Raw genomic sequence first — 23,081 nt, forward strand, 5'->3', positions numbered from 1 at the left:
GGAACAGAAGTGAGTGCAAGGGATAATGTTGTAAAAAATTACCTAGGCATATGTTCTGTCAATAAAAAGTTATAATTAAAAAAAAGAGAGAGAGAGAGAGAGAGAGAGAGAAAATGTATAGTTTGCAGGAATAGGGAGTTTATGGTCCTACTGTATTTATTCAGAACTCTTCTGAAGTACTATTTTCAGTTCTGGGCACTATGTTTCCAAGAAAATATAGATAAGCTAAAGAATGTTTATCATCACAGAGGGCAGTGAAAGTTTTCAAATCTCTGTCATACAAAGGCAGGTCTGAATAACTGATCATGTTTAGCTTAGATAAAAGAAGGCTTAAGTGGTCATGACTACTCTCTATAGGAATAATACTTGGGTTTTTTGGACCTACATACCACAAGAATAAAGTGTAGATTGCAAACAGAAAAATCTAGATAGTCAGAAAAAAAAAAAAATCCTTAACAATTAAGAGTTGTCCCAAAATAGAAATAGCTGCTTCAATTGGTATCTTGGATATCTTAAAATAAAATTGATTTCTTTTGCATTAAGAGGGTGGATATAATCTCTGAGGACCTTAAAAATCTCAAATACTCAATGAATTCTCCCAGCAAAATAATATACCCAGGTTTATGGTACAATGTGTTAACAGAGCTCAACTATTTCTGATTTTAAGGCTCATTTTGTGTCTTGCCAATTTTCAGTATGCCACAGATAACCATTTTTAAGTTCTGCATTTACAAGCTATGCTTTATATCTTCACTTTTGCTTTGTCCACCAAAAGCTTCAATATGAGGTAAAAATCTCATAAAGAAAACCAATTACACTCTAAACTACTAAATTAAAATTAATGATTCAAAGTAAGGTACTAAATTGTGAACTAAAGCAAATGAAGCAGGATGATACTGGATTATATGATACTTTGTAAGTTTATTAGGCTATAGAAATCGCAACCCCACAAATATAGATGAACTGCCAAAAACCTCAAAAAAAACTCAAAGATTTTTTGGCATTCAACATTTTGCCCAAATAGGCTATAAGATCTAGAAACATAGGATTTAGACATGAAAGAGCACATACTTAGGCAAAAGCTACCCCTTCTTTTATACCCAAGTAAGTTGACACTCAGAAATGTGAGCTAAGATCAAAAATGTAATAATTGGCAGAACACAGACTTAAACCCTACTCTTCTGGCTTCATTGCTAGTGCTTTTTTTCTAGTATGCTACACTGAGTTCTAAAACATTAACAAAAATGTAGGAATGAATTGTAATGAGATTCTGCTCATCTTCCTGAGTTAAAAGATACTTTTTTTTTTTAAAGAGTAATTACTATTAGTCCATTGATTTTCACTTTCTCATTACAATCTGAAACAGTGTAGATGAACTAGGTAAGTGAAGTTCCTTATGAATAAAAATCCTACAATGACATGCATATTAGAAAAAAGTATGGCCACATATTACACAAATTTATGCATAGGCCCATACATATGTACCCAATAAGTCAATTTTTACAGCCCACCTTATTAAGAGGTGATGGAGACTCATCATCTTGTTGTCTTTTTATTCCTCTCTTCAAAATGCTGGTAGAGGGAGAAGCCAAAGGAGACCACATACAGCGTGTCTGCACTCCACTTGGACTATCATTTACAGACTGAATGTCTATTCCCCTTAACTTCTGAGGAGACACATTACTTTCTTCTGTAATAAGCTCGGAAACATTTACAAGTATTTTTGATGGTTCCTCCACTTTTTCTGAGGTATCCTGAATTTTCTCAAAAATTTCATCATCTGCCTCAACATAATCTTGATTTAACTTAGGTTCTTCAGTGTCAACAATGTCTGCTTTTACCTCTTCTGGTGTTCCAGACTCTGCTTTTGCTTCTGCTTCTGCAGTATTCATTTTCTCAAGGGTCTCTAACACACCAGTTTCAGCAGTTGCATCAAGTGGTATGGCCTGGGCATTACCAATATCAGCCTTGGTATCAGTAAATGTTTTGGCCTGGGCATTATCAGCTCTAGCCTCTGGCTCAGTTGTTTCCCTGTTTGCCATGGCACTTTCCTCAGCTATGTCAATTTCCATCCTCGCCTCAGGGACATCCACATCAGCACTTGATTCAAACTTGTCTGTCTCAGTCACAGTAACAGTTTCATGCTTTATGTCTGCTTCAGAATCTGATTTTACTTTTATTTCAAGCATATTATTTCCAAAACCAGCATTTTTTATTTCTAAGTGCTGACTTATTTCTTCTTTTAATGAAGTTACTGGTTGTGCACTGCTCATTTCTGGAACAGATTTCTGTTCAAAATTATCTTTAGAATTATCAATTGGTAGATCAGAATCAATGATTCTATTGTTCTGATCGGAAAGTTCTTGTACAAGGTCTGTTTCATCATTAATAATGGCACAAGTTTTGATTTCACAGTTTTCTCTTTCCAGAGGATGATCCTCAAAATTAGAATTTTCTTTCAACTCATTTTCTGAGACAGTCATCGAATAATTCAAAGCCTCAAGTTCTTTATTGTGAAGTAATGGTACAATAGCAGTACAAGATTCCTTTAAAGGTTTTACTTCAAAGGCTGTAGCCAAACAAGAGGTTTCCAAAGGACACTCAGTGGCCTGCAAACCTAGCCTTTGTGGTTCATTCATTTTTACATCACAATTATCCGTATTTTTTAATGAAGTAAAGAATTTTTCCTGTAGTTTTGACTTTTCCCCACAACAATCACAGCTCTTTGATCTTCTCACCCTCCTACTTCTTTTGTGAAGACATTCAATTGATGGTGAGGCTTTTTCAGAAAGCAAAGACATATCAGATGTATCTGATACATCTCCACATAGAGAAATAGCACTATTGTCCATGGAATCTTGTTTATGAAATTTTTTATTTATATTTCTAGTCCTTAAAATTAACTCTGGCACACTAGAGTTTGTAACAGAATCTTCTGCAAATGTGCTAGTTTTGCTTTTCTCCTCCTTTGTGTTCTCTGTATCACTAGAAATTTCTGATGTGTCTATAGATACTACAGAATCATTAATTGTAGAGTTCTGTTCATTGTTCATATCAGAAGTTTGAGATGGCAATCTTATCTCCACATCCAATTCAGAACTTGTTTCACCTTCATTTTTCCCTTCATTTTTAGTTTCAGAGCCTAAACAATCCTTATTTGCTATTTTTCCCTTAGTGTTTTCATTTTCAAGATTACTACCCTTATTTTTCCATTTTCCAGATCTTTTTTTATTAGAAATTTCTTCTTTAGTCTCTGAACTATCAGATTCAGAATTTTCAATACTAGAAAGTAAACCTTGAGATGCTCTTCTTGTCTGATACCTTGTTCGTCCTCTTAATGGTTTTTGTGAGGACTTATCTGAACTACAATCCTGAAAATCATCAACATTTGACTTAATACACTCAAATTCAGGTTTTAATTTGTTAACTTCAGTGTTAGTTTGTTCTGAAGTCTTTTCAAATAAATTGCTTGTTTTCTTACTTAAATTTTCTTGTTCACTCATATTTTTTTCAGAAATTGGTTTCTGTTTTTGTGATACATCATCTTTTATTTGTGATAGCTTCTTCTGAACAGACTTCTCCTCTTCCTTTCGCTTTTCTTTTTTTTCTTGACTGTTTTCTTTATCTTGTTTATCTGGAGTACATTCTATTTCTGATCGTCGTCTTGAAGATCTTCTAAGTGTTTTTTGATTAGATGACACCTGCATATGGCCATCATCATTAGATATTTGGTCTGTTGTGGGTATTACTTCTGGAGGTGTATTTTCTTTAGATTCTAAATTATTTCCTAAATCATTTCCTTCTGTAGTATTTTCCACTATTTCAAGACTTTCTACTGGATGCTTAAACTTTACTTCTTCACATTCCAACACTTTAGCTGGTGAAGGAATGTCCTCGGTATCCTCCTTGTGATCCAATGGGTCAGCCAACTTATTTTCTACCGGCATTATAGAACCACTAGATTCTTGCAAATTTTTTTCTTCTTCTGACTTTAACAGCTTGGGTCTTTTACTTCCTATATGTTCTGTTTTATTTGATCTTCGAATTGTTTTTTTGGTTCCACTCATGACTTTTTCTCTATCAGGTTTTGAAATATTTATTTCTTTGGTCTTAATTTTCACTGAGGTACTTGCTATATCCACATTTTCTTGATTCTCTGATACTGAAACAGCTGCTGATACAGTATTCAAGATAGAAGGACTAAAGGGTCTACTTTCTGATGTATCAAATTTTTCCAGAGTAATAAAAGACTGTCTTCGACTTACAGGTCCACTAGAAACTGAGTTATTACTGGTATTTAAGGGACTTTCATTGATGCTTGTGTTTTCTCCTGAAGGCTCCTTTGATGCAATTTTAGAAGCATTTTTTTCAATGTGCTTTTTTATATTTAATAATAAATTGTTCTTTTCATGGCAACTTTGCATCTTATGTTTTGAGATAGAGGGTTTTTCAGGATGCTTCTCAATACTATTATCTACTATGATATCTTCAGTATTATTCTTTTCATCGACATTCTCTTCTTCCTGTACAGAAAATAAAATTCAAATTATCTTACAATGAAAATTATGGTCTTTCTCAAAACTATAATTGATACCCCAAAAAAATCCCATCACTTAAAATTACAAGTGTTGTAAAAGTAATCACTTATTAATTCAAATTTTGCTAAGATGTATCTACCTAAAGTTCCTTGTTTTTAAAATAGTGAAAAAATTTGCATAAGTGGCATGGACGTAAGTGTTCCATAACTATAAGTTATGCTACTATTACTAATACATGGCAACAATATGCTATTATTATATGTTCTATTTTATTTCTACTCTATGAATAACAGAAAAATTCTACTAAGTAGTTGGTAGATTTAAATCTAATGATCATTAAGGATAATGATTATGAGTCGTATAAACAAAGATTATACTGTCTCTCTTGGAATAAAGGGAATACTAAGACATAGATATTAACGGAGAACAAGTTCTGAAATTTCCCCAAATAGTTATACCTTCATAACATTTGATTCTTCCTTTGATTCTTCAGTTAAACTTGGATTTTCCCTATAGTAAATAAATATTCAAGTTATAAATTTGTTGGAAAATTACCCATTTGTAAATAAAAAGCTATAATAAAAATTTAAAAATAAAAATTAAATAACAAAAATTAATTTGTTGGGCCACTTTTTAATTCAAAAAATCAGAAAAGATTTTATGAAAGGCTTATGCTAGTTCTTATTACTTACATAGTTTCTTCTTGAGTATGGCAAGAAAAACTATCTTGTGATACATCCAGATTGTTATACAAAGTAGGAATATCACTTCTGTAAAGCAAATCATTTTATAATTAAATGAAGAATGTTCAATTAAAATTACACTAAACTTTCCAAAGAAATGTCAAAACAAAAGTATAAATTCTCTTCGTTCTACAAGCAAATGAATAAACCAGCAATCTGTTACATTATATGCCATAAAGTCAACTATGGAATAGCCTTTGGTTAATTCTAATATAGAAAGGTTTTTAACAACAAAAAATTTCAAAATTACTACATAAAATCAAAAGAAAATTCACTTTATGTTACCAATAATGTTAATTAGCCTTACAAACCTCTTTGTTCTAAGTACTTCTTTCTGATGTTCAGTTAAAATTCTTTCCTTTGTTTCATTTTCCTTGGGAGGTATGAACACAAAATCAACAGATGAACAATCCTCCAAGATGGCATCTTTTTTAAATTTAGGAGACAAAAATTCTAGCTTCATCTATTAAAAAAAAGTATATATAATTTTCAGGTTTTAAAAAACTTATATTTCAAGATCTTTCAACAATATTTTTCTACTAGAAATGTAATACAAATTTTGAAATTAAGTATTTTCAACATTTAAGTATTTTACTCTTTTCATGAATGATGTTTATTTTAGACTACATAATAAGATAATGTTTGAAATCTGTTTAACTATATTAGAAGGCTAAAGATATGTCATAAGACCACCAAACTGCTCAAAAAGTATAACATGTTTATTAGTCAAGAATTTTGGCAACAACTAGGAAAACTGCTAAGATAAAAAAACAAGATATTACTGGGATAAAAGTTCAGGTATATCATCACTGTAAACAAAATACAATATAAGAAATAATACAAGTCCTTCAATTATAAATAGGATGGGTCTGGAGCCATGGGGGAAGGCTCAAGTTCTAGCTTTATTCTTAGACTGTTTTACTTTTATTGTTCTCTCTTAGTCCTCTTTTTTTGCATTTAAAAAAAAAAATAAAGCTGCTTTAACTTAAAGTATTCTTTAGTCTATAAATCTCAAAGGAACTTATATAAAAGAGCGTTTCTTACAAAGAATAACTTTTCTAAGGAAGATATATCTGTAAATGTGATAGCATCATACATGGGATGGGATCTGCTAATTTACTTGCCTCAACTTTTAACTTTGTTTTTTTCCAATTATTTTTTTTAAAAGTATATGCAAAGGGGGCAGCTAGATGGCACAGTAGATAGAGCACCAGCCCTGAAGTCAGGAGGATCTGAGTTCTAATTCAGCTTCAGACACTTAACACTTACTAGCTATGTGACCCTGGGCAAGTCACTTAACCCCAATTGCCTATGAGGGGAAAATAAAGACAAACAAAAAAGAATATTTATTTATTATGACTAAAATTTGACTCTCAAAATGTATAATGAGAAAATGTTGGTTCAATTATTTTTTGTCATAGCACACATTACAAATAATGAAAATAACTGATAAAATGACTTTGGACCAGTTAGATGTAGAGCCCAGAGTCAGAAAGACATGGGGTTCACTTACTAGGTATGTGACCCTGGGCAGATCCCTTAACTCCATCTCAGTTTCCACATCTGTACAATGAATTGGAAAAGGAAATGGCAAACCACTCCAGTATCTTTGCCAAGAAAATCCCAAAGGAAGCACAATGAATCACACATGACTGAACAACAACCAAAACATCTTTAATATTACCTGGAGAACAATCTCCATGTAATTAACAAAAAAGAAGTCTGCCACTTATTATTTCCCTCCCACACATTTTTTGTTATAATTTCTGTAGTTTTCCTTTATTCATCTCTAACCTAACACTTGTAACTGTTGCATTTAAGCCTATACACTATACTTCCTAACAAAAAAAATATCTGACACTCTTAAAAGGAGCTATTAAATTCATTTTAAAGAACCTTACCTTAGATGGCGATTTTAGATCTTTTTCTTTCAGATTCTTTGTACGTAATGATAAAATATCTTGTTTTTCACGAGACTGTATTTCTAGACCACTTACTTTTGCAACAAATTGTGAATTTTCTGTCTATTATTTAAAAAAAAAATCCAAATTTCAATAAATTGTAAAATATTTTATCAAATAATGCTATTTACAGTATTCTATATTATAGTTTTAAATCATTTCAATACAATAAGTTAAACCAGTGATGTAGCTGAACTAGACCTACAGTGACAAATTCAAACAAGTCAATCTGATTTCATATTAAATCACCTTAGAGTAGTGGTTTCTTAATTTTTTGTGTTACAGAAGCATTAAAGAATTCAATAAAGCTTATAGACTTCTCATGTTTTAAAAACACATTAAAAAATACAGTATTAAAAAAGTTGTCAATTGTTTTAAAGTAATTTTTTTTTCACTCAAGTTCAAATTTCTACCCCGGTGAAGAATCCCTTCTTTATAATTCCCAAAATAGGCACAAATGACCCATCTACCTTCAATGAATAAAATGCTGAAACACTATGATGTTAATATCAGATCCGTTAGAAATGTGTAAATCACTATCTTAGTAAAGGTCAAATCCATTGTGTAGGTTGGAGCAACATTTCATAAATCCCACAAAAAACTATCCAAAGATAAAACTTGAAACAAAGAGACACTATACATTCATTTCACTAATGCCTAAATTCCCTTGTTACAGGAAGTTTTTAGTTACTACCTGGTGATGTTTATAAATTCATTAAAGTACATAGAAATAAAAAGGAAATAAATTATATTGAAATACCCCTCCATATACACTACATAGAGCCTAGATGAGAATTCTTTAAAAGAAACAGAACTTTGTAATATTCTGAGCAAATCTTAAAATAGTTAATTCTAAACTTGTCACCAGACTCCTCTGGAAGATAATTAACTTGCTGTTTATTTAAATCTGTGTCAATTCACTTACAATACTATTCTTCAGCAATATAGAATTAAAGCCACAAATACTATCTATGTGGTAGTGTATTTTTATTTACTTTGTTTAACATAGCCCAATTCATTCTAATCAGGTTCAGGCTAAGTTTTGGGGGAGGTAGGAGAAGGGCAGGCATTAGCCAAGGTAATTCTTTTAAAAAATTAGTAATTAGAGAATTAACAAAAAAGGGTACTTACTCCCTCTGAATATAGGCTATCAGATTCTTCTATGGCTTCAACCTCAAAACCAGGTAATAAAAGCAAACATTTCTGTTTTGCTTGTTTTAATACAGGCCTTAAAAAAAAAAAAAAAAAGGGGGGGAAGGGAGGAAAAGGAAGAATTAATTTAGATAGGAAACAATCTAAATACATATCTTGTTTCCCCCCTCCCCTTTGTCGCATAAATCAAGGACTCTTTACTAAATTATAGGTTTATCAATACAATTAAATTCACTATATAGAGAAAATTTGTATATGAATACAAATGACTTTATGACTAATTAGGGCTAATATGAAGGTAAACAAAAATTATCTTTTATGCAGTTTACTACCTAAGCTACCAAATACAATCAAAAATATTTTCACTTGGGTGGGAACAAACTGAAATAAAGGGGAATTATAGAAAGTCTATGGACCTCCCCCAAATGATATTTTATTTTTATTATAAGATTTCAAGTTTTTCTCGTTTCCTTTCCCTCTCTATTTCTCCACTCTCTCTAAGAGAGGAAGCAATCTGATGTAGGTTATATATATACAATCATATTAAAAGAGATTTCCGCATTAGTGATGTTGTAAAAGATTCAGAACAAAAAGAAAAAAAAATTTAAAGAGGTGAAAATAGTATGCTTTGATCTGCACTCAAGACTCTATATAGTTCCTTCTCTGAATATGGACAGCATCTTCCATCATGAATCCCTTGGAATTGTTTGAGATTTTTACACTGCTTTGGAGAACAAAATTTATCAAAGTTGATTATCAAATACTGCGTAGTTATTTGTTACTGTGTAGAATGTTCTGCTTCTGCTAAGCACATGAGTACATGTGATTTTTCTGAAATCTGTCTGTTCTTCATTTCTTATAGCATAAGAACATTCCATTACATACATGTATCACAATATGTTCAGCCATTTCTAATTGATGGGTATCTCCACAATTTCCAATTCTTTGGTGCCATAAAATAGGCTACTACAAATATTTTCACATGTGGATCCTTTTAAGGGAAAAAATTTTTAATCTTAAAACTCAGATTCACATATCTAAGTCTTTTAGCTAAGGAATCTTTTCTCTCAAATATTTAATAACCAAACTTTCTTCACCATTTTCCCTATTAAAATTGTTATGACTCATTACTTTTGCTTAACTGGTGTGACAGATGCGAAGTCAAACAGAATGACAAGCAGTATCCTCCAGAGAGCACAGAAAGGAGTCTTTTAAATGCGATTTCACTTAGTATGGAAAGATCCTTCACATTTGATCTTTTCCCCCTCTTTTTGCATGAGGATAGTAGGCTGAGTTGCCTCTGAACCTTAAAAAGTCTAATCTCAGGTCTTTATTTATCTTTATTTTTTTCACTTTGGTATTTGCTATTTTATTTTTTTTAGTTAAATATTATGCCTCTATGAAGTCTAAGTTCTTATGTACCTTATTTAACTCTCTAAGGAACTTGAAGTTAAAAACAAACAAACAAACAAAAAAAAAAACCTCTCAGATAAAAGTCACATATCTTCTCTGCCAACTACTAATTTTTTGCTATAGCAAAGTTACTTGGACCCACGTAAAAGCAAACCCAAATAGAAACTGGGCCATTAATTCATATATAAGGATCCCTATAGAACAGGGACTTAAGTTTCTACTAAAATGTACTGTCATGCTTTGCTAATTATTTTCCTACATTTTAATCAGTCACACTCTGAAGTGTTATTTGCACAGATTTTTCTGCTTTACAGTAGGGTTTTTTATCCAGGGTTTCTGGAAGCTTTTATTTCCTATATTGAAATTCTCTTATTGTTAGTTTAACTATCTAAATTAAATGAAGGAGGAACCTCAGGTCAGAAAGCAGGGGGAAAGAAGCTTGCTACCAACCAAGCAGAATGACAAAAGTAGACAAAACTATAAAAGAAATAGATTTATTATGTTTAATACCTAATGCCATTTGCTTTGAACAGGTTACTAGAATCTATGGCAGTGCTACATTCTCAACTATCCTGGACATCAATAGAACTGTGAAGTACTTATCTTACAGAATTAGGAATAACTTTTATTGAACAAAACAAGCCTTTTATGTGCATTAATGTAAATTCAGCAATAGATTCACCTTTATCTAATCAGTGTTCATTTAAAATTTCAACCTATGAACATTATTGTAAAAATTAAAATTTTCATCTTACTTCAATTCTTCAGGATACTCCAGCAAAGTCTCTTTAGCAAATGTGTCATTCCAGAACTGAACACTCTGTTTGCGGATCTGTTTATTTTTGTGCAGAAATATTATACACAATAATGGGGACAGTTGTTCTAAAAGCTCATTGTTATAAGTGCCATTGTAGCGAAATTGAAGACATTTAAGAATTTCTCCCAAGAGTTTTTCTAACTAGGAAAAAACACAAAATTCAGAAATATTATTTTTAAAGGTAAAATAAGATAAAACTCCCAATCAAATTAGATACTAAGTTCAAGGCATAATATTACCATTTATTTTCAAGTTATACAAAGAGTTAAGATATATAATTTGAAAGTACATATAAACTATCATATGAAATCAGCAACCTACTCTATTTCTTTTATGACACTTTCATCATCTATTTACCGTTAAAACTTTGAAAACTAGGAAGATTCAGATATTAGAAATTGTGAAGGATTTATAAATGATGAAAAAGGCAGGAAGAACTGATATCATAAATTTTTACCTTGTTGTTGAGACAATTATACACTTTAGGTACATCGCTAAGCCTAGAACCAAAAAAAAAAAAAAAAAAAAAAAAAAGAGTAAAATAGAAGAAATGATTATCACTTGGCAATTCTGGCTATAATCATACAAGAAGCTATATTCTAACTAAATGGTTGGTAAAATACTATTTTGTGTCTTATTATTTCTAAAACCCTATGTAGGAATTTTTAATAAATTTAAAAAACAGAAATGCAATAATGGGGCTTGCCAGTTAAAAAAACTTCATAAAGCAAATGTTTTTGTAATCATTACTTATTTCTAATTTTCCTCAAAACAAGAAATGCTTTCAGATATTCTACAAGTAAAATAGAAGGGGATTCCCCATAAATCGCATATTACAAAATACTATAGAACTAAGTTATTTAAAAAATTTATTTTAGGCCAACTGTATTTTCTTTTTCAGATATCTCCCAATTAATTTTCAAGTCTGGACACATGACTTCTTTAACATTGCTAGGTAATATACCATACATCATGCATCACAAGATTACAAATCTAGAAATGGAAAGGACCTCAGAGACGATTTAGTCTAATACTTTCATTTTGTAGATAAAAACTAAAATCCAAGGTGATTTAAGTTCCTTGACCAAAGTCACACTTCAAAAGGCATAAGAAAATAGAAAGATCTCAAATCATATAATTCAAACCCCTCATTTTGTTAATTCAGAAACAGAAGCCCATCAAGATGTATTGACCTCCTCAAGATCACACAGGAAGTGAGTGAACCAGTACTCACATCCAGTTATTATTCTCCAAATCTAGCAATCTTTCCAATATATCATATTCCATATTTTCCCACTAAAAGTAAAATTTGCTTCCCAGAAACAGAAATTTACAAATGAAATTATCTCCAAATTTCTGCATACATTTCAATATACTTACTTTGAGTTTTCATATAACAATGCCAGAGGCTTTGTTAAAATTGCAAAGATTGACTGTATCAGTGAAGGCAAAGACACATGGCCAAGCATATTAGAAATAATGCTGATAATTGAAGTACCAACAGAGAGGAGTGTTTCTGAATGAAGATCCTTGAAGTTGACATTATGGAAAGCATCCATCATCTTCAGGAGAACTTTAAATAAAGAAGTCAACTTCCCTAAAGGTTCTTTTTTTTTCTTGGACCAATCTGTAGGTGTCTGTGGTACTAAAAAATAGAAGTGATTTGGTTAAAGAACCTTAAAGACACTCTTTCATAGAATATTGAGCAAGATATACAATAGTTTAAAAAAGTTTAAGTATCACATATAAGTGATTCCCTAGAGTTTACAAATTTGCAACAACAAAAAAATTCATAATTATTGCAAATAATGAAGATAATAAGTACAAATATTCTTCACTTTAAAAAAGACTCATAGGTAGGTTTTATTGTTAAAAAAAAATATATTACCTTATTGTTTCTTCACAACAATGTGGGGGCACAGGACAAATGGCATTTTCCAAATAACAAAGGTTCAGAGCATAAAATTAGTCTTTGAACAATACTACAATGCAGTCTAAATGCATTAAGTATAAAATAAATCAGAAATTTTTATTGAATGTCTACATCAAAAGGAATGGCAATTCAAATAGGCATAAGACATGAATTGTTCCTGAACTTGCTGAATTTAATATGATGTTGTGGAGAGTTAGTGATAAACACCTGAAGTGGTAAATGAATTGGTGAGACTTATACTTGCTATACAATAATAATACTTTAACATGTGACAAACACTATCAATCCTTTCACACAATTCTGAATCATGCAATTCTAGTACAAAAAAAAGTGATATATGCTAAAGTTAGAAATTATTCAAATTTTATTTTTAAGTTAAGCAGCATTCTTTTAAAATGAAACCATGGACTGTCTGTAATCCTTGAATACAATATCAAAGACAGTGGTTTAGTCTGTATGTTGGATAGAATCTTAGGCTATGAAATGATAAGATTTTGAGTTAAATTGTCCAATTTAATTTCTCATTTTCCTAATTTGTAAACTGAATCAAGATTACCATACATTTCTCATGTTCATAAAATTAATTCATAGACAATTATGAAGACAAAGCCAATTAAAACATACTGGTATCCAATTAAGAATAGAGAAGAGAATAAATACATCAATACTCACTTTTAATTTGAGGTTGCTGTTTAGTATTATATGGTGAAAAATTGATGCATTCAACCATTACTAATACAACATGGGCAATCCTATCCAAAAAGGACAAATTCTAAGAGGAAAAAAAATTATTATGAATATCCAATCATTAATCAGCATAGGACCTTAGAACAACTGAAAAGCAGGTAAGGTTGTCAAAGATGATTAGTACTATCTGTTTCATGTATCTGCTTTTGCCTATGTTCCCCAATGATTACCTCTTGTACCTTTTATAGCCTAATTGGAGTATCCCATCCTAAAAGTCTTTATTAGTCATCCAAGCTGTTGTTCAATTTGATTCCATGGTAAAGAGTATCCCCAAAAAGGGAAATCCTAGCTGTTCCTGTACTCACTAACCTTTACAGCTCTGTACACCTACCCACCCCTTTCTTTCCATGTCTTTTTTTTCTTTTTTCTTTTTGCTGTGGCAACTGGGACTAAGTGACTTGCCCAGGGTCACACAGCTAGGAAATATTAAGTGTCTGAAGCCACACTTGAACTCAAGTTCTCCTGGCTTCAGGGATGGTGCTTTATCCACTGCACCCCTCTTTCCATTTTCTAATGTTGAGTGAATCTTCTCAACTAGAGTCTTACCTTTCAACCAATTCCCAATCAATCTCCCATTTATGAGTGACTGCTCCATAATGGGCTCATCTAATTCACATTCAATTTACAACCAACCATACACTTATAAGACTTCCTGCAATTTACCTAATTTGTTTTCAATAAAAAACAATTAATATAGTCTTAGTATATCTTTAAAAGAATTTAGTTAATAAAAACTTACTGCAAAGGTGTTGTCCTCTAAGCTAGACATCATCTTGAGACAAAGTTCATCACAGCATAAATTTTCTTCCGCTGTTGCTACTAAAGCTGCACAACGGGCAAATGTTCTATACAATTCTGACCAACTTCGAAGTAATGCCTTCATAGTGGGCTTTTTTTAAAAAAGGAGAAAAACAGAATGAATGGAAAATTAGGCTACTGCCAATTTCTTAACTGTATAATTTAATCATCGAATTACTTAAAGACTACCAATAGTATCCTGTCTTAAAAAAAATAAAATAAAAGCAAATCTGTGTCAGCAAGTCTTTATAGAACGTGATTAAATTTAATCTATTTAAAAAGGAAGTAAATACCAGATAGATAGGCAGATATAGTCTCATAGTGACAAATCAAAATTAAAGCCTAAAAAATTCCTATAAAAGATGATGTCATTCCTTCCCCTGCCACTCCCAACATATAATCCATAAACTTACCAAGGGAAACTCTTGTGCTGGAAAAATATGGATTATTGGTAGCATCAATGCACTATAGACAGCACTGAAATTGTGTTCCAATGCATCTCCCTGATTTACTTCATTGGTCTAAATAAAATACAAGAGGAAAATGTTATTAAAGCTGCCAATATAAAACAACCAATTTGGTATTATTGCAAGTGCTAGAAAAAGAAGTTTCAAAAGGAAATAAATTCTAACAGGGAAGCTTGTTTTTCCTAAAATAAAATGAAATAAATGAGCAAAAGCTTTTATGAATTTTTTATAAAAAGCAATTAAAAAATGAAAAAAGACCTCTGTTCACATGGAAGATATAAAATGAGCATTTTAATGTGGCACAAAGCTATTCTAGAAATTCATATAGTAGGTGAAAGACATCTTAAGATCAAATCTAGCATAAATCTAATTTTTACCTTCCTTGGTTTGAATAAAATACAACAGAAAAATGCTATTCAAAGAGCTATACTAATAATAAGAAAGTTGTTATTAAAGTGCTTTTTAAAAACAAAATCTGAGAAAAATGAGAAGACATCTTCCTATGTTAACATGCTAAGTTTTAATTTCCCACCCTTCTTTATTATAAGGGATGGCTCCTTGGGAAATAGGGAGGTAAGGAGGAAAAGTATACAGTAGGAAATGAAGATAGACAATTTTATATAATCTTGTTTTCCAAGGTCATAAGCAAACTAGGATTTGGAATTCCAAAAACTCAGAATCAACCTAACCTTGAAGAAATAATCAAACCATATCTCAGAAGAAAAACTTCTCTTAAGACTAACAGGATTCATTAAAACATGGTTGCTTATGAACTTTGGGATATCTTCACCATTAGAATGAAAGCTCACTGGGAATAGAGATTGTTTTCTTCTTATTTATATTGAAAATGCCTGAAACATTTATAAACATTTGTAATTCATATTTGACTGACTCATGTCTTTAAGACTTAAAAAACACTATCAGTGCAATGACTAACCACTACTCTATAACACTAATGATGAAACATGTTACTACTTGGGGGGAAAAAGACTATTTAATGCTTTCTATTATCAAGCAAAGCTTTAAATCCTTCCATTCAAAATCCTCCAGAAGCTGGTGGCAGTCTTTTATATTTTACCACCCTTTATATACGCTAGCCAAATTGGACCACTATTCATACCATGAACATCCCTTGAATTTATCTCCTTCCATTCCTTTACTGATACCCTTTGAATGGAATACTTTCCTAGCCCAGTTTTACTTGAAATCTACTTTTTAAAGCCAAATAAGTTATTAACTCCCTCCCCCTCTCCCACTGTGAAGCATATCCCCAATCACACACTCCAAATTAGTTTCTTTCCCTTGGTTTAAATTTAGAATTCTTTTGTACTATCTCTGTCATCATTCATCAATTGAGTAAATCTTATAGGTTCTTCTTTGATAGCATCTTTCATAGCCCATCTCTTTCTAAAGTCAACTGGTTACTCACTGCAACTTCATTGCCTCTTACTTGGACTAAAATATTTTAATATACCTTCTAATAGTATTCCCTGCCTAAAATCTCTCTGCTCTAAACTATCTTCTACACATCATAAAGCATAGCTCTGACCATGTCTCTCACCAACCTAGCAAACTTCCATGATTCCTATTACCTTTAGCATCTGTTACATATTTTCCCCTTGATTTAGTTTTGGAATCTGATTTCAAAATATCTTTCCAGTTTTATTATACTTCATGGTGTCTAAAGTTGCAAAAAATTTACTTTTTATAGTTCATACTAACAACATTCTCTTTTCCTTTCCACCTTTATACAGGCTTTAATATACTTCTCTCTTGCCTCTTAAAATCCTAAGTTTTCTTCAAAATTCAACTCAAATGTCACCAAAGAGCTCTTTTCTTATATTCCTAATGGCTAGTACCCTTCTCTATCCTAAATCACTTTTGTGATTATTATCTATGTTATTTATGCTTGCATTTGTGCATGCACACAACTATACACATTTATACATTTTTTTCCCCCTGAAAAGAAAGAAAGCTCCTGTAGGTAGGTGACTATGTGTTTTCCCATTTCTAGAAACTAGCATATACTTCACACTTAATGTTTGTTGATTAAATCTATATATATATATATATATATCTCCCTCAAAATTCAGCACAGTTCTTTAAATTTAATAGAAATCACAATATTTGTTGAATGGAATAAGGATAAGACGAAAAGGAAAAATTCTGCTTTAAAAATCTTTAGTGGAATGAAGAAATGTAAGTGTACCTGATTAATCAATTCAGTCAATGGATTGACTAGGATACTCCACATTCGCCACAAATGCTCTTTGTTAACAAGGTCCTTTGCATTTTGATTAATAACATTTAAAACAGAATCACTGAAAGCGAGTGGAGAAGTTGGACCAGTAAGAACACAACCAACAAGTGTTTCCAGGTTTTGAAAGAACCTAAAAAGGGAAAAAAAAAATTCTACTGAACAACTTTCTGCTAAGGTTTTATACAAATTTTAATTGAGAGCAACATTCTAAAACTAAGAACAAAGAAGGTCAAGAGATTCACATTCAACCTTTGTAGTCCTGCCAAATTTAGTGTTTTTACTTTAAACATGATTCCAATTTTCTAAACAACTTTTCAATTACAATTTAAACAAACTGTCCTTCCTAGTAACATATAGTAAAGGTCACAATCTTAGTTGCATTATGAGTAGGAAAACTCACCTTTCATCAGCTACACCACATTCCAAGAGGTTATTATTGAAAATTAATTGAATCAAGAACAAAGCTGGGGTTCCCTATATAGAAAAGGAGAGGAATAGTAATCAATTTTGAATTATAAAAATTCTAAGTATTTTTATGTCAAGTTATTAAGTACATAAATGTACATCTGTATAAATATATATAACAGAGTAGCCCATCTTACTAATATCATACTATCCGAAATTTAAGTGGATCATACTGCCAGTTAAAGCCTGGCAAAGACCAATTTGAAATATGATATAAATAAATTTAATTGGTGCCTCTTACTATGCAACTAATTAAAATATCACCTTACATACAATAAATGACACACACAAAAAATTAACCAGATGGGTGTGGAAAATTTGCTTCTTCATTCTTTAGTGAAAACATGGCTCTTCATTCTTTACAGAGAGAGCTGTATCAAACATTTTTTCACTTTCCAAATTATAAAAGCTGGCCTTGGTATAAACTAGTTTTTCTTGATCATTATTAAAAACTAAATGCTATGAAATTATGAGTAATAAAATGTTACACAAATATCTCATTCAGTTTTCTATAAAAATTAAAAAAGATTCACTATAAGCTATAGTACATAAGATTGTTATACAAAGAGTTTTTTCTTTTCTGTGAGTATCCAAATGTTAATTAGGAACACATCAGTCAATTTTAGCAACCAAGCAGCATGAAAATACCTAGAAAGTACTGTGGTAAATGAGATGGAAATACTATAAAGCAGAAGGCATTGTTCCCTCCTTCTTACTCCCTTTCTACCCCTACTTCTTCCATGGTTCATAATGAAATCATCTTGAAGCCTTTTCTTAGTGAAAGGTCCAGTTTCTGTTTGTCCCACTGATGCGTTCACACATGTATACATCCAAACCCACCATCACATTTAAGATACTTGCATTAAGAAGATCCATGTTAGCAACTTGATATGCTGGAGAACCTAATACTTTCTGAGGTAGTCCTTTAATTGTAATTTCCATGAGAACCTAAGGAATTTTTTTAAAAAATGGGGCAAAAATTATTCCAAAAGAGTACCCAAACTTGGCAAAAAAAAAAAAAAAGCATTACAAATTTCTATGAAGATATCTGATTGCAAATATATGTTGTACGTTTGACCAAAAATAAATGAGTCACTTTACTATTAGGAAGATGTACACAGATTTATTAACTTACAAAGTTGTCATGTCTTAATAACTCTATAAGTATACCAAGTAGATCTTATTCAATTTTACACATGAAAAAAGAGAAAGCATGCAAGAGCACACGAACACACCACATCGTTCTATAAGAAAATAAAGGACGAGAGGATAGGTAAAAAACAGAAGATAAAAGGAATGTGCAATGTGAAATGGAATAAGGCACTGATTGGATGGTCCTGTTCTTGTCACTAAAGTAAAGAAGTTAGTCGATAAAAAATAGGTTGATATGGAGTGGAAGATTTCTATTATAATTGCCAAGTAATTACAGTGGCAGGCTTATAACAGCTAAGTTAGACTTTGTGGGGTGAGAGGGCAAATACATATTAGTATTTCTTCTTGTAAGATAAGCCTCATGTCAAAAAGGCTAAATTTTTTGCTTAAAAAAATTATTAGTACTTACCAATGTTTTTGATACAGGAAATGCATCAGCTGTCATTATGTTTTTCAAAGACTGTAGTAAAAGGGTCAATACTTCTGAACCCTGTCTTTCTTTTTTGTTACCTAATAAAGTTCAAAAATTACAAGCATGTTGAAAATTCATTTAAGAACAAGTAACAATTTTCAGCAAGTAGCTTCTCAGAATTTACAAAACTCTTTACTGTATGAGTTTACTAAGCGGAAACACTGAAGTTAACATGTTATATTTAAAATTCTAAACATCAGATGAGGTTTAAGGTTTTGATATTCATTGCAAGCTGAAAGTGACCGACAAATATTGGTTTAGTCATGCCTTTTGGCTTTATAATTAATTACCTGATTCAATAACTGACTTCACAAAGCCAATAATATCTTTCCATATGGCATATATCATAGCATCTACAAAACAAGAATAATTTTCTGTTAGGGGGAAAAAAAGAAATCACTGAATACAACACAGTGCTTTCTTAAGTCCTTAAAGGCAGACTCTTAATGACCAATAATTTCAAATTAAATGCTTACCTGATGCATCTTTTCCTACAGCAACAAAGCTGTCTTGAACTGCAGCTATGAGTATATTTGCATGTTTACAAAAGAATGAAGGACTATTAATTAAAGGATGCTGAAGAGGCTCTAGAAAGGAGGGGAAAAAGAAGTAAAACGTCAAATTTCAATTTTTCTATAATAGTTTACAAACTGATTTAAAAAAAACAAAATAAAAGCAAAATCTTTACAGTCAACTCATGTTTTCTGACATTAGTTTTGCATATTTTGCAATACATAAAAAGTAACACTAAGAATCGAAAAGTATACTGTAAGACTTGTGTTAAGTGCCCAAAATAATTTAAGAAAAAAAAAAATACCTAAACTCAGCACAAGTTTGTTTTTCTTAGCAAATCCCAAAACATCTGGACCCAGCAAAAAATGAAGTAACATTTCAATTCCCAAGAGTTGGATGGATGGAATGGCTGCTATTCCACTGTTATTAAGAGAGAAGTTCATTCTGGGTGTAACAGGAGTTCCAAATGGGAAAGATCCTTAAGAGAAAAAAAATCAGAAAATTTCTGTTATTGATTTACATGAAAATAAAACAACCCAAAGTATAAAATTGAGAATAAAGTAAATACAACCAGAAAAACAATCAGTTCATCAAAGTCTTCCCAGTCTTTTTATGAACCCTATTCTTTTGTCATTTCTTAATAGTACAATAATATTCAATTCAATTCACATAACCCAATATGTTTAGCCACTCCAAGTGATGATCCCACTTTCATTTTCCAATTTTTTTTTTGCTAGTAATAATAATAAAAAAAAACCCCAACTATTTTTTGTATAAACTGAGCATTTTCATCTTTGATCTCGGAGTACCTGTTCCAAATAAATGAAGCAAGCTCTCCACATTAGGAGAGAGAAGTTATGTACTCAATTCAGAATGAGTTATTTATTTTGCCTACATTTCTTAAGAGGTCTTTGTTTTTTTTTTTTTTTTTTAATGCAATGGGATAAGGGAGAAAGTGAATATAGTAGTAGAAAAAGTACAGAAAAAATGTTCATTTGAATTTAATGAACTCAATGTTTATGAAGCTGAGGTAAAGTCAGAAAAAAATCATACAGAACAACAATGCTGAAAGCTACAGGTTGAACTTATACATTCAGAAAGAAATCACTACATAAAATGCTGGAAATTTTATGCATGATCATCTTTTTCTATTTTACTATGTATTTGGAAATGTCAATTTTATTTGATGTTTTAAATTACATTTTTTTAAAAAATCCAAATTAATTTTACATTAAACTGAAGATTGGGGAGGAAGCAAAAAATATTGATAATTACTTCAAAAATAATTAGTTTCCTTTGTAGTTGTATATATGTTTATACATTTTAAAACATCAAGTTAAGGGATCTATAATCTTCCTCAAACTGTCAAAACAGATCCATGACATAAAAAAGTTTAGAACCCCTGGTCTGGTGGAAAGAATCTAGGGGTCTGGATTTAGAATCAGAAAATCCAACTTTGATTCTGAGTTATACCAATTACATATATCTGTGAATAAGCTATTTTTTTCTAATCTTTATCTGTGATCTGATCACATAAGGTTATTGGAACAATGAAAAAAACACAACTTGATTTTTCAACATAAATGTTTGTCTATGTGGCTATGTTAACACATTCACAGTCTTAAGAACATGGTGTCCTTTACACAAGCTAAAGACACTTTAAGCAAAATCATTTTGTTACAGTAGGTTGTTCCCGAGTTAATGGACTTCAATTGCTCCAACTTTATTTTTTTTTGAGAAGCAACTGAGTACTGAAGTAATATAGTCTATGACTCTGAGAGAGAGGAAAACTAATTAGAATATAAGCAAAATCCCAACAAAGACCAATACAAGTTTAGCCCAGAGTTAATATCAATACAGAAATGTTAACTGCACTCTTCTCAAAACTTCACAATCCATAAAAGACATTACTTTTTTCTTGTATTTGTATATAAATCTCAAGACATAGCTATTATTGTTAGAAAAACAAGGGGTAGGTAGGTAGCGCAGTAGATAGAGCACCAACCTTAAATCGGGACAATCTGAGTTCAAATCTGACCTCAGACACTTAACACTTCCTAGCTATGTGACCCTGGCCAAGTCACTTAACCCCAATTGCCTCAGAAATAAAAAACAAAAATGAGGTGCCTTGTCAGAGCTAAAGAGTACTAAATATACAATCTAAAGACCTTAGTTATATCACTTGTTATGTGTGACAGTGTTACTTGTTTCCTTATCTGTAAAAATGGTCTTATATATATTTAAGTTATTATAATATGAAATGGCTCTCTCATACTTTATCGAAGTTCATCTTTCCAATTACACCAGTGGTCACTGAAGGTCTGATAATTTTCCTGTAAAAGTTTGTTCCACTGTTTTTTTTCCCGACCATAGATCCTTTATCTACTGTCCTTTTCCACAATACCTACAATGATTCTTAGATTTCATTCCATCATTAAACAAAAATATTCCTCAACTTTCCTAAGACTCCCAACATCAATCTTGTTTTTCCTCTGTCCTAACTGCTAGACTGCAAGAAGCCAACTCTATACATCTTTTACATTCACATTTATGAGCTACAATTAGATCTGATTTCACTGAAACTGGTATATCTCTACAAAACAATCCCTTAACTGCAAAATCCAACATCCTTTCCTCAGCTCTCCTCTTTAAACTTTCCTTGGCATTTGACATTTGAACACTTCCCATTGGTAGATACTTCTAATTCAACAAGTCAGACCATTCTTTCAGCATTCTTCACTGGTTTATAATTCTTTAACTTGAAGCAGGTATATTTCAAAGCTCAGTTCTCTAGATCTCTTTGGAGTTCATCTATTCCACGTAATTCAATTACAAATCTAGAGGAAAGACTCCTAAATATAGAATCTAGTCAATAATCTCTTCCACATCCTTTAACTGACAGCTATGTTTTCCTAGATGTTCTGCTGGACTGTAAACTCAGTGTTTTCAATAGTATGATGATCAAATCAAAAAGTATGATGATTTACTGATCAAAAGTATGATGATTATTCTACTTTAAGTAGAGCAAGCACATTTACATATTACACTTAAATGCGCGCGCGCACACACACACACACACACACACACACAAACACGGTATGAATTCATACAAAGTTTTTCCATCATAGAAACCCATATTCACATACTTCTTAATAAAGCAAATACTTCTGAAAGATTAAACAGAAGCAGACTGTTCAAGAGACTCATAAAATAGTGAAGAGACATTTAGAGTACAGAGAATCCAATTCTAAATCCTACAATTAGGACAGTAAGTAATCTTTTAAATATGCAAGTTTAAACTTTTATACCCCTAGAGAAACTACAACTTCATGACCAAAATCTTGTATTGATTCTGGTTAGCACTTTATAACTTTGTTTAAAAAGAACACTACGTGCCATTAGTTTTTAAGTATTAAGTATTTTAAGTATTAAGTTATAACTGTGGTATCTTTTTTTTTTTAATATGCAGAAGAAAATGTGAAGATGGTCAAAAAAAGGCATAAAGAGGCAGGATAGCTTTGAAAGATCAAGATTGAATAATTCTCTGTTCTATATAGACAGTAATATCCATTTTAACAGCTTTCATTCATTTATTCATTTGTGTCTAAAGGTAACTGGTAAAACACAATTACAGGAACAAGTTTTTACTA

The 23,081-nt window shown here is 31.3% G+C and overlaps 1 protein-coding gene across 1 annotated transcript in view; it reads right to left on the reverse strand.

The window, feature by feature from the left end:
- The window catches only part of RIF1 (replication timing regulatory factor 1), a 57,760-nt gene that overhangs the window by 13,966 nt on the left and 20,713 nt on the right, over window positions 1-23,081 (reverse strand). The window contains exons 14-32 of the mRNA XM_031961357.1: window positions 19,736-19,909; window positions 19,395-19,505; window positions 19,209-19,271; window positions 18,856-18,956; window positions 18,156-18,242; window positions 17,230-17,303; window positions 16,779-16,959; window positions 14,516-14,623; window positions 14,044-14,193; window positions 13,230-13,329; window positions 12,005-12,269; window positions 11,082-11,124; window positions 10,563-10,765; window positions 8,374-8,470; window positions 7,183-7,305; window positions 5,593-5,744; window positions 5,231-5,308; window positions 4,997-5,048; window positions 1,512-4,523 (exon numbers count right to left, since the gene is read on the reverse strand). Coding sequence (XP_031817217.1) covers window positions 1,512-4,523; window positions 4,997-5,048; window positions 5,231-5,308; window positions 5,593-5,744; window positions 7,183-7,305; window positions 8,374-8,470; window positions 10,563-10,765; window positions 11,082-11,124; window positions 12,005-12,269; window positions 13,230-13,329; window positions 14,044-14,193; window positions 14,516-14,623; window positions 16,779-16,959; window positions 17,230-17,303; window positions 18,156-18,242; window positions 18,856-18,956; window positions 19,209-19,271; window positions 19,395-19,505; window positions 19,736-19,909 — 5,174 coding nt within the window. The remainder of the gene's footprint in view (window positions 1-1,511; window positions 4,524-4,996; window positions 5,049-5,230; window positions 5,309-5,592; window positions 5,745-7,182; window positions 7,306-8,373; window positions 8,471-10,562; window positions 10,766-11,081; window positions 11,125-12,004; window positions 12,270-13,229; window positions 13,330-14,043; window positions 14,194-14,515; window positions 14,624-16,778; window positions 16,960-17,229; window positions 17,304-18,155; window positions 18,243-18,855; window positions 18,957-19,208; window positions 19,272-19,394; window positions 19,506-19,735; window positions 19,910-23,081) is intronic.

Source organism: Sarcophilus harrisii, chromosome 3, assembly GCF_902635505.1.
Source record: "Sarcophilus harrisii chromosome 3, mSarHar1.11, whole genome shotgun sequence".
Classification (NCBI taxonomy): domain Eukaryota; kingdom Metazoa; phylum Chordata; class Mammalia; order Dasyuromorphia; family Dasyuridae; genus Sarcophilus; species Sarcophilus harrisii.